General features: G+C 35.0%; 1 protein-coding gene across 7 annotated transcripts in view; it reads right to left on the bottom strand.

The window, feature by feature from the left end:
* Positions 1 to 1,193: 1,193 nt before the first annotated feature.
* Positions 1,194 to 13,208, bottom strand: part of LOC142349955 (uncharacterized) — a 48,282-nt gene continuing 36,267 nt past the window's right edge. For 5 of the 7 annotated variants that reach the window (XM_075401820.1, XM_075401819.1, XM_075401817.1 and 2 more), the window contains one exon: positions 1,194 to 2,678. In XM_075401820.1, coding sequence (XP_075257935.1) covers positions 1,253 to 2,488 — 1,236 coding nt within the window. In that variant the 5' untranslated portion in view covers positions 2,489 to 2,678 and the 3' untranslated portion in view covers positions 1,194 to 1,252. Of the gene's footprint in view, positions 2,743 to 13,208 lie in introns of all 7 variants that reach the window. The other 2 variants (XM_075401823.1, XM_075401818.1) reach the window with 2 other exon arrangements.

The raw sequence follows: 13,208 nt of genomic DNA, 5'->3' as shown, positions 1-13,208 counted from the left end.
GATTTCGGAAAATTGTCAAAAAAGCGGCAAATTGATGCACAACAAAACAAAATTTTGCTAAAACGAAGTGAAAAAAACATAGCGGTACAAATCCTGAAAAGCAATCCAACGAATTTAATGAAAAATTTAGAACTAAAATACCTGACCAGAAGATCAATTGAACAACGCCAGCTAGAAATCTCTGGAATCGGTCAAGTAATCCATCTGCAAAACAAGATCAATGGATCAATGGCCGTTAAAGATTGATAAACTTCGAAAATTACAAATAAAGTTTTATAAAATTGAACAGTTACAAACAGTTATTTTATAAAATATTGCTAAAATGTGTGAATTTAGTTTCTTCAGAACATTTTCGCCGTCTCCAGAGGCTATTCGGTAACCCATATTGAAGCGTCAAAAAGTTTAAATTGCTAACAAAGATCAATGAACTGGGAACATGACAAATATTTTCAGGATATTCGGAACCTCGATATAAAAAAAGACTAGTATCTATGTGACTTAAAAGAACAAAAAATATGAGAAGTTTTCTAAAAAACAGCTCTCAAACAGAACTCGAATTTTTTTGATAGTAAACTTCCCTATGAAACCAGAACTAGCCTTTATATCGCCTTTCGTCTATTAAGAACACAGAATTGACCCATTTTGTGGCTGGATAAGTAATTTTGATATAAAAATTATAGAAAAATTAGATAGAAATCTCAATTTAAACAGAAATAACGCTAAAAGTTAAAATCATGCCAAATATCCCGTGTTCACAAACATTAAGCCTCGAGAATTCCTCGAAAAAAACGAAATTCATTTTTTTTTATTTCAAATTCTACGCTGGACAAGTTTTTTAATGATACCACTCTCATTTCTCTACGATGAAGAAATCAATCGGCCAAAATTGACTGAACAAAAAACCCATTCGAGTATATAGTTCCTCCCCCGGAACAATTAAGAAATCAAAATATTTTTAAATCCTCAAAAGCTAAATTTTGATCACCAATTTATAACAGAGATAAACGAAGTAAGAAATTTCAGGACTTTTTGAAAAGAGTAAAACTCATTTTTACCTCAAAAATTCCGAAAAAAAGAAAATGTCACTTCAATGATCAAAACAGTTTTATAGGTATCTTATTGTGCGACTTTCGCATATCTCGGCAAAGTATGTTAATCGCCCAAAAATGGCTCACAAAACAAAAATTTTCAAGCTGGCATAAAGCTCCTAAACCTATACATTTCATTGAGGTTGGAACAATAATTTTAAGAACTAGTTGCTCTGGGCGAGTAAATAAAATAATTGACTTACCAACTTTCCGGTTGTTTCATTAGCTACCCCAGCTTCTATTGGCAAATTAACACCATCTTGGCGATGTTGTTGTTGTTGTTGTTTTTGTTGGTTTTGTTGTTGTTTATTTTTGTTGTCGACGTCTTCAATTGATTTCACAGTGTTGGCGTGTAGATTGAACTGAACGGACTTCGGACTTCCACTAAGAGCGGCGGAATGGTTAAGCCTTCGTAAGTTCCCATTTTGCAGGGATAAATTTTGGGACAAATTTGCCCGATGAGGCGGCAATTGACTTTGTTTGATGCCTGATTTCTGTTTGCCCAAGCCAGGTGTAAAAACTTTGCCAACCTTTGATTGCCCCTTGCCTTTTGATGATGATGATGATGATGACGGTGACGATTGTTTTTTGTTTGATGGGTTTCGGAAATTAGGGGGTAAAGTTGAATATTTCAAATCACTCAAAGATGGCTGTTGTTCAACATTTGACGGTGAAATTGTTTCACAATTATGTGAACAAGTAAGGCTTTCTGCGGTTTGTTCATTTGGTGTAGTCGAGGCTGGCCTCGGTTCCGACTCGGAGCGAAATTTTCCGGTTCTCCGCTTGGCAGCTTTACAAAATTGCTCAGCTAAAGATGCTCCTTTTTCAGCCGAGCCAATAAATTTTTGTGACGCAATTAGTTTTTCAACGCTTGTAAGTTTGAACAAAGATTTAGCATTTGGTTTTTCGAAAAAAGATGCGTTTTTATTGCATTTACCGCTTTTGTTCGACTTATCAACGTTTTCCGCATCGCTAGGTTTCAAGCTTTCTGAGTCGCTTTTGTCATGAAATTGTAAACCGTTGTTTTTGTTATTGTTGTTGTCGCTGTTGTTGTAGTTTTCATAATTATTGGCTTGTTCCCCGTTTTCGTCGCTATAAAAACCGCTTTTGTTTCCATGGCTTAATTTTGTCTCCGATAATGAATAGTGGGTATAGTTTGAATTTTGTACGAGGTGATTATTAACGTCGAAAGCTGATGACGCTAAATTGTCGGCTGATGAATTATCGATGATGGTTTTAATATCTCCGCTAATGGATAAATTTTCGTAAATTTTTGAATCTGACGAACAGGAATGTTTAAATGGCGTGTTGGGAGCACTTCTAATTTGAAAAGCTTCTTCAAAAGTGTCAGTGCTATATTGAACACACTGCAAAAATATATTTGAAGAATTTGTCAACATTTTTGAATAATTCAATGGAATTGGAGTAAGAAAATCACACAATTTTATGTAATAAAACGTAATGTAAATTTTAACTAGATATAATTTGGAGGCTTTTAATGGCTGTTTAGATAATTGTTGTAAAAATTTTTCTGCCGAGAGAAAAATGAATAAATCTAAAGTGATTTTGAATCATTTCAATGGTAATGAACTGAAATCGAAAACTTATTATAAAAAAACGTCTAGAAATTTGAATAAGGTAATCAACATATCGCCTTAAGGATTGTTATACTCCTGTTAACACTGGTGCTGCTGTTCTTTTCGTGTGGGGGCAATTTTCGGGGAGCAATTTTTGTTACGTGTTTTTGACGTAAGAAAATCAATTAAAGACTTCAAAATATTAAAGTGAATGATCTAATGCTTATGAAACCATAGAGCATGTGCCATAGTTCTATTCTTGATCAAAATCTTCTTGAAAATGGATTCATTTGTTTTTGATTTATTGAGCAGATGTGCTGTTCTGTTCAAAAAGTTAGAAGAACTGAGCTTTAGATAATTTGTCAAGCAATGATTGAAAAAAAGTATAAAAACCATTACTGCGGACTGATGATGAGAACTGAAATCAGATATCGAAATCCAAATACACTACTTCATTTTTTGTCCAATTGTAATGTATTAGTTATGATTGAACCACGCGCTTATGATATCAGTTCACGCATTTTTTTGAAAAGTATTTAGTTTACACAATTGCGCACACATATAACAACCCTTCCAAGATCATGGAACGTTTCACAACAAATGGCAAAGATCTTGGCGGAATTTGACGTCGTTTCACGAACTTTGTAGCAGTACTACTACATGCAATACCAATGTCATAACCAAGTAAAACCATTTGTTATGTTCATCATTTGCCCTTCATTTTACCTGCTAAACTTGTGTAGTTACAGTTGTTGACCATAATTGGTATCCATTCAGCTTAATCACTGTCTGAGGCGGAAATCAATTTTTGTTCGTCAATTGATAATATTGTTTACATTCTGGTTGATACTTAATATGAATTATTTCATTCCCTCTTTGTTGTCGATCAAAACCAATTCTCTAACTTTGAATTCAATTTTCAGAATTAAATCTTCTTCAATTTGGCAAATCCAAATCTTCTTCAGTTTGGCAAAGGAAAACCTTAGTTAAAGTTCAACCAGATAATGAATTGCAAATTGCTAAGCAATTTACAACTGATCAGTCAATACTTGATTACACTCGGCAAAATTAAGCTAAATTCTATATTAAATAAGAAATAAACTCCACACTAAAATAATAAGCGAATTCATCCGGCGAAATTAATCAACAAATGCTAATGCACAAAATTTTTGTCCGCTGTGCGAATTCAGCAAATACAGCAAGAGTCTTTCACTTGAAAACACGGCGCAGTCGGCACACAGAGATTGGTCAGGAAAAACGCGTCTCTCCATCAAACTTTTTTGGGAAAGATCTACTTCGAAGCCCCCAATCAGACAAGAAAAGTGGAAGATTCAACTACAGCTCTCCATTTTTACATCAGGTAACATTGCAATAGACACGCTACTAGGCGAAAAGCCCAAAAAAGTAACTTTGCCGAAACAACCAAAATACAAAGAGCCAATAGCGGACCGTACAGAGCAATCCAAACGCGACTGCCAAACACGCATCTGCCAATTACGTTCCAAATGGGACACAAAATGTCAGAAAGTGATCGAGGCTTGAGTTTTGTGCGGCGAACGACCATGGACAATGTGCGGCCAAAAATGTGTCTCGATCTTATACTTAATTATAGGGACAGAAGGGAAACATATACTAACACAAAAACTTCCCCAGGAGGACATCTACGATATCTCATTTAGACGACTATCAAAAATGATGGAACACGTCGTCAGTCGTCTTCGAAATATTAGCTATGACAGGTAAATTTTGTTCTCAAGAAAACAAAAAAAGGACAGACCGCAGAACTACTTTGTAGCATTCTAAAAGAGTTGGCGAAAAACTGCAATTTTGAGCCCCATTGTGGAAACGAACCAATGCATGACGTTTTCATCACTAATATGGCTGATTTCAACATACAACGCGAACTACTCAAAGCTCCCGTGAGAGCTCACAATTCAAACAATTCGCAGCTCTCGAGAAAGCAGCAAACAATTGGCAGACCATGAACACACTTCAACAGCAACAGCAATTTCGTGGCCCCCATCCTAACCAGAATCGACGTAGACAAAAACCAACAATCGCGGCCAAAATTTATTTGGCCAGAATTGGAACGCTACACATAGACAGAGTTGCGCAGCAATTGGTGTGAAATGCAATGTTCATGGGAGGGAGAATCATTTTGCAAAGGTATGTCGAAAATAAGACAAGTAAAAAATGTTGAAACAGAAAATGACACTGAAAATACAGTGAACAACGTCGAACATTTCAATGAATTGTACACATCAAAATATAATTCGTCTGAAGATAATTATATTGAAAAGAGTTCCAACAAACTTCCGAACAAAATAAAAACAATGGACTTAAGTTTGACCATCGGAAACGCTGATTATTCACTACTATTAAATTCACGCAGCACTTGTTCAATTTTCAATTTGACATTAGCAAAGCAAAACATGTACAACTGTATTACGGCAAAATGGTCTGAGAAACAAAAAAGCAAATTACGAACTTTTCAAACAAAATAGTCCACAAGCTCGAATGCTTTAAAACACTGGACAGATACTAGATGATCTATTGAAAAGGCCAAAATTTTTGGTTATAGGAGATGGTAACCTTCCAATCTTTGGAAGAGTGCTTTTTGATGAACTTGGAATATGTATCACGCAACAACCACGAATGCAGAATAAAGCATTGTGTCATTAATCAATGCCCAATAAAAAAGCAATAGCCGAAGAATTTCCACGACTAACAAGCGGCATTCGAAAATCAAAAAATTATTTTGTAAATTTAAAATTCCACAAGATCAATAAAAGCACACCATCATAAAGGGCAAAAAGTTCCATTGCATATACAAAAAAACTCGAAAAAAACCAAGATCAACTGTTAAAAGAGGGTCATGTAAAAAACTTTCACATTGCTTGGACCACATTTTCTTATCTCCAATTGTCATTCCACTTAAAAACGATCAATCAATAAAACTAGCTCTCAACTCACAAGTTCGGAGTAAATCAATTTAAAGGAATAAAAATCATATACCTAATATTGACTTGCTAATACAAACCATTTCCCAATAAGTTAGTTCTAACGCTCAAAAAAACTTGGCCTATTTTACAACAGTGGATCTGCAATACGCTTACAGCCAACTCAATTTACACCCAGATACGGCCCGCCATTGCAACTTCAATATTGTAACCGATAATATAACAGGCACGTGCCGCTTTAAAACGGGTTATTACGAATAAACTGATATGCCTGTAGCATTTCTGAAAGCCATTGATTACACATTGATAGGACTAGACGAAACATTCTGCTTCCTCGACGATATTCTCATAATCAGAAAAAGAACATATGGCGATCATACAATTTTATTGAGAAAGATTTTTCAAAGAATTGATGAAGAAAATTTGCAAATTCATTTGGGAAAATATCATTTTTTGCAAAACAAAAAACTAATTGGTTAGGTCACAAAATCAACTCATCAGGAATGACACCTCTCTGCAATAAAGTAGAAGCAATTCAAGAATTAAAATCACTAGGAATCTGAAAAAATTAAGTTCGTTTCTTAGATCTGTTTATCACCTTGGAAAGTTCATACCAAATCTATAACAAGTATGTAATCAACTTAGACATCTTTTAAAGAAAAACCTCAATTTTGATTGGACAGAAATTCAAGCAGAACATTTTAAAGAAACTGAAACTAAAATTGCGAAAACCACCGAAAACAGACATTTCAATCCGGATCTGGAGACTCAAAAACAATGCATCACGGCAATGTCTAGGATCAGTATTAGAACACTGAACACATGAAATTTAGCAAACTATAGCATTCGCGTCGCAATTTCTCAATAAATAAGAAGAACGGTATAGCACTGGAAAACTGGAACTGTTAGGAGTTGTTTGGGCACTCAAACATCTAAAATACCATCTTGATCGCAGACCATGTCAAGTTATCCCAGACAAGAGAGCACTACTATCAATAATGCGCCATCACCGATCATTCAAATGTTATTAAGCTGATTGACACGCTGGATTGATTGGTTGTTACCCTTTGACTTCAAAAATAATCCTCTACTGGCTCAGAAATGGGATTGGTAGACTACAATTCTCGTGAATTGCCACAAAACGCTGCTCAAATTTCAACTTACTGTATCTAAATTAGATACAATCAAATTCGACGCTAAACGCTATCTACTTGACGCAAAGAATTACACGGATTTCGCACCGCTTAATCAGCGTAAAAGAGATGCGAACTTAAATAAAGAGATGCGAACTTTAAGGACGGAAATAGAGCGGAATTGGTGGTGCGAAACGAAGCAGTATACAATAATAACCCAAAAAAGTCTCATAGCTGAACATTTAGATCTTGAAACAGTCACGTGGGACAACCTCATTCCGGAAAAAATTGGAGGACGCAGAACGAGGTGACATTACGTGGAAGTGGAACAGAAATGAGTCAGGGAAACGCAAAAAGCCAACAAGAGAAAGGATGATGATTGGCCTGGCAAATCGCGAGTGATAAAGAACACCCTCATTGGCTGGACACATTCGAGGAGTAATGAATTTGCGTTGAAACTGGCAGAAAAAGAAACCCCGAAAATGAGATCCAAAAAGAATCTTGATGGACTCTGTGAAGTACTGGCTCGTGGTTTAACATTAATCAGGACAAAAAAACACACTTCCTTAATTAAAGAAGCAGGACAGAAAGAAGTTACTATCTGCATTTTTGATATTACTAAACTTAGAATTTAGCAAGAGGGCAACACTTCACTGGCCGAAAATGCAAATAGATGTCCCACTACATTAACAGGCAAGACAACTGGGGACATTTGAAAAACATGCTAGAGATGCACAAAAGAAACTTCAGGGAGGAGAGAAGATCAAACACAAGAAATCCCAAAACGATGCTTGCTGAGTATCGTCAATTCATTCAAACATCCTTAGAGCATTGAAAGTGCGAATGGCCTCAATGCCGACCAAACCTAACTTAGCGCCGCAAACCCGAACAACAGATTTAACTACTGACAATGTGCCGCAAACTGTACCCCGATCACCAACCAAACCAAAAAAAGACAACCAATGACTCAACAAAAACTGTCCACTAAACAAAAAGGCCAACAAGAGTATCAATTAGAACAAAACGGCAACGGCGGCGCAAAATTCCCCCACTTCGGATGCAGATGCAACTATGGGCACTTGCTCACCCACACAACCCAGCCCCGTTTCTCATTACTCGTGTTTTGCCTATTTATGAAGAAGTAGAAAAGGTGTCTGATGCCGAGAAGGTGTCTGATTCAGATAATCTTTTTTGAACCCAAGGAACTAAAACACTCATATCTAAAATTACTGTTAAATTATTAGATACGAAAACCAGTGCTTAATTTCTTTCTTACTTGTTATAAAAATTGTGAAATTTTCTGTTAATGAAAAGGGGCAAAATGCCCACTTCAAAGCAAACTTTTAGTTCATCATTTGCTCTTCAGTTTGCCTCTTAAAATTGATCATTTATGTAGTTTTATTGGTTGACCAAAATTGGCATCCTGAGAGCCGATTAACTATCTGGGGCGGAAATTACTTTTAAAATTTGTTCATCAAAAATAAATTTGTTTTCATTCTTGTTCATACTTAATATGAAATTTTTTAGTTCATTGTTTATTTCTTGTCAGATCAAACCAATATTACTTCCCTAAATTTGAATGCAATTTTCAGATCTAAGTCTTTGAAAATTTGACAATTCTAAATGTTCTTCAGTTTTGCAAAGGGAAATCTTAGTTAAAGTTCAGACATATAAAAAATTGCAAATTGCTAAGCAATTTACAGCTGATCAGCTAATACTTGATTTCGCTCGGCAAAATCAAGCTAAGTTTTGTATTAAATTGGAAAAAAACTCCACAGTAAAATAATAAGCGATTTCGCTCCGCAAAATCAATCACCAAAATCTAACGCACAAAACTGGGCTCTGCGTTGCGAATTCTGCGAATACAGCAACTGCCTTGCTGGTGACGACAACCGAACCCAAACATTTTGGTTGCAATCTTGATGCAATCCTACTGAGCTATGGCTTTAGTATGTATCAACATTGTGATTTAACCAATCAAGCTACGCCAGTTGACAAGAAGCTTAAATCAGCACTATAAAAATCAGCGAATTTGTAAAAGAAGCACTTTCCATCTCTGCGAGGCTACAATCTCTCTGCATAGCTGGCCATTCAAGCCCCGCAGCAGAGCAAAAGCCACAACTAGCTCAGCTGAGAGCGTCAGCTAAATTCATAAAAATTGCTACATCGGAGAAAGTAGTAGAGAAATAGTAGAGTTTTTTTCCATTTTTGAGCAAAAGTTTAATTCGTCTCGTAGTAGGGATCCAATTTTTTCGTTATTTGTACAGAAGTATAGTTTGCCTCCTTTTTTTCAGCATTTCTTGTTTTTCCTAATAGAACGAAATATTTCAAAATAATTCAAATAATTGGTTACTGTGCAACTTAGTCAATAAACGCTTGTAGAGAGAGAATCTACAGAATTGCGTTAGTTTCGCTCTGCTGTTGTTATAAGCATTTTGTTCTTGTTCTATCGATCTAATTATTGCATATTTTGCGCACGCACTATCGACAGTTTGAGAAGAACAGATCTCTATAATTATAATCTTTTGATTTTGTTTACAGAAATCAGAGAAAACAGAACTAAGTGATAAATTTTCCACTTCTCTTCATTTTTTTTATTACCTTCTAAAACACTGTAATGTGTCCTATGTTTTCTCTTTGAGAGTGTCTAGCTTATGCGTTTACAGTGAATTAACCAATTAACCATTCGTTATTCCATGAGAGTCATTGTTTCAAGTAAAAGAGGATAAAAGAGGACCATATGGCAAAACTATTGAAATGATCAATTTTCTAAAAATCTCGTCATTGTCTAAAAAGTTATGACTTCTGTTTTTTTTTTCAGATTTCAAATCAAACTAAATTGTAAATTATGCATCCGTCTATACATCGAAAAACAACATTGAAAAAACTTCCTACTATTTTTGTTGAAATATTTTAGTCTTTGCTATGTAAAGCCGCTTATAAACTGGAAATTGATTTTTCAACGACAAGTAGATAGTTCAGGTAGTAAAAATGAAAATGTTCTTTGAATCATGCTCTCCCGCAGTGATCCTTTCTTAAGTTCTAAGTTTTCCATTCTTCCGTTATATTATCAAAGCGTTGCTTTTAATCAAGGTTTTTGGAACCGGGAAGCAATATTGTTCATTCTCTATTCAATGAATTAACAAAGCGGGAGATTTTGACATTTAAAAAATTGGACTTGATGATATATTCACTAATTTTTGCAAAACATGCAAAAATTTTCAGTAGAGAGTAGCCCTTCAAACAGTCTGGAAGCGACAAATTTACAAAAAATATCTTGCCTAAATGGAGATTGAACAATAGGAAGATATAGAACGCATGGGGATGATTCAAATCAGATAACAATTGAATAATGCTTCCTGAATCAAACCGATGTTTTCTCTCACAAAAACGTTATAAAACCGTGTTAATACAGTAAAACAAAAGTTTACATTCGAAAATTTTCTGGCAAAAATTAAGAAGATGAGTTCTTTAAAGTTAAACTAAGCTTTTCCATGAAATTAAAGCTATATTTTAAAAAATACAAAAGTATCACCAAGTAGCCGAATGCTAATTTATTGGAACGTTTCGAACAGGCCAGTCAGGCAAAGGAGTAAGGAAAATGTTCTAGATTATTTTCCGAATTTGTTTCAGACTTTTGTCAGGAACATTTTCGTTCCAATTTTTGTCAGATGTTTCAAATGAAAACATTTTATTGAAAAGTGGGAAATAAAAATTGAATGGCCTTAACTTTCATGCCGTGTTTTTCATAAGTAATAAGGAATGCTGATATTAAAAGGTGATTTTTTGTACAATAAGGAGTTACCGGATTGACCAAACTTAAGTACCGTAGAAAGTACCATATGTGGTACATTGCATACCATAGTACAGACAATATTTTTTTCTCATCTAAGTTTATGTTCTCACTATGGTTAGAGAGGTCCCATCTAGGGTATTTTTCAAGTTGCCTAAGTTTACATTTGAATACTGAACATAAATTGTTCGTTGAAAGGCTGTTATTGACCATATATATTTTGTTCTAGGTTAAGTGAGGTACCATATATGATACTTTTATGGTACGTAAGTTTCCATATATGGTTCATTCTATGGTAGTTAAGTTACCACAAAAACGTATGTTTTTCATTAGTTCTCAATGGTTCGAGTAACATCTGTTTTGCAATAACTATGTTACAAGTAAAATTAGGTTTATTGACATTGGTACTCCAAACATCCTGAAAGCGAATAATTTAAGAAATAATCTTGCGTAAATGGAGATTGAACTAGTTGAAGATATAGAACGCATGCTGATGAATGAAGTCAGATAACAACTTCGTTCCAGTTTTCATCAAACGTTCCTGTTGAAAAATGTTTAGCGACCTATTACTGAAAAAACGCAGCTTACTTAGAGCTGGGAAAAATGAATTGCCTTATTTTTCAAGCATTGTTTTTCATACGTAAGAAGAAAAATCGATATCAAAATTTGATTTTTTTTGTACAATAAGGAGTTATCGGATTGACTGTAGATGGTACCATATTTCGTACCTTGCTTGCCATAGAAAAGACAATATATTGCTTATACATGTTTCTTGTCTCGTGTCGAATTTTTACACCAAAATGACGTAACATTAAGAGCGCAATCGGCGAAATTTTTAGCCAATTCCCCTCTTACCTCTTACATAATTTTGGGGGTACTGCGGCAAATCGATGCAAGATAGGGGGTAATGGGGGTTATTTTGAGGGGTAAAATGGTGCAAAAGTTGCGGGTAATTATAAGGGGATGAAATTATGCAAGAGTAGGGTAAATGTCCCGCTCGGAGGCACAAATTTTACGTTGTTTTAGCTCCCATACTCGAAGATTGACAGTCTTGAACCCGGCAACTTCTGTACCAACCGCTGGTTCTGCTTAGCATCTAAACCATAATTGCTTGCCCAATTCCTGACAGTCCATCTATATGAATCTATTTCCCATTACCCCCTTAACCCCTTTATATTACATCTTTCTACATTTGTTTTACATCTCCCCTGAAGTTAGCCCAGTAAACTTACATCTTCTTGAAAGTCGTTTGTTTTGAGGGGAGGGGTATGGGGTTAAAATTTAAAAATAACCCTCATAACTCCCCTTCATTCACATCGTTTTACGCCCCTAAAATTATGTTCATATCTTACATCGGATCTTTTCGGTTTGTGCCCCCAGTATGTTATGCTCCGCGCAATTATAGATCACGTATCAGTACATGGTAAATAATCAAATTTATTTTGTAGTTGAGAAATTAATTCGTCTTAAATACGAACAAAAATTTTCTAAGAAACGTTTTTTGATCTAATCGTTGTTATAAAATTTCAACAACGTAAGCCAATTATAAATTGTTAAGTTCAAACGTTTGATTCTTTCTCTGTTTTCATTTTTTATAAGGCTACAAAGAGCTGATGAGGCTTGTAGCAGATCATTCCTCTAGAAAATTGCCTCAAAAATTTTATGCCAGATAGAATGGGATGAATTGATTATTTTTTCTTATATGGAAGAAAAATATAATTATAATTCACACAAATTGCAGAAATGCGAGAATAAACCAACGAAATTTTTTCATTATGTTCACATTATTAACTTTTTCTAGAAGATGCCACAATAGTTATTTTAGTAAGACAATGTTGTTTATTTAACATTTTTATTGCCTAAAATGTCACGATCTTAATTTGCTGGCATGGTAACAAAATGAGGTAGTTTATGTTTGTCTTTTGGTTATAATTTTCTGATTGTCAATTTGACGCAAACAATTACAAGTTTCACAGATTGATGAATGGACTACTCCAGTCGAGACCGGATGGTTATCCTACAAGACCTTGTAAGAATCTTGCAAAAACGGTTATCTTGCAATGGTTTTCTAGAAAACCAAAGGAGATGAGTTGAGAGGACATGGACTTCACTAACATCTGGGCACCAGGAAACGAAATTCAGGTAACGAAAACTGGTGAAAAAGACCAAAAATCAAGAAAAAAATCAGGACAGCAAATCGAGAAAAAAATTTTGAGAGAAGATCTTCGGAAAAACGACTATCGAAGTTGGAAGGACTTTTTTCTTGGTGCCTTATAGTAATATCTTTCTGTTTTGTTTCCTATCATTTATGTCGATGCCCAGAATATATGCACATCGAAATATTGCGACCTTTTAATAGTTTTCAGTCTAAGACTAGGTCACTAGGATGTAGGACGTTTTTCACGCTAAAATGGCTACCTTGCAAGATCTTCAAGTGGAATGGTTATCTTGCACGATTCTTGCAAGTCAAATGGCTATCTTGCAAGAACTTCTAAGATAACCATTCGATGTCGGCTGGGGTATTGCCTATTATTGCAACGGCTTAAAAAATATTAGTAGGGCTTTCTTTTCAGGCGTTCTAGCCATAGTTTTTTTAATCGGGTCTGCAACGGATGCAGTCACAAGAGGCAAAATATATTTCCCAAATTTTGCAGTTT

The sequence above is a fragment of the Convolutriloba macropyga genome, chromosome 11 (genome assembly GCF_964194025.1).
Source record: "Convolutriloba macropyga chromosome 11, txConMacr16.3, whole genome shotgun sequence".
Classification (NCBI taxonomy): Eukaryota; Metazoa; Xenacoelomorpha; order Acoela; family Convolutidae; genus Convolutriloba; species Convolutriloba macropyga.
This window is presented reverse-complemented; position numbering and strand designations above follow the sequence as displayed.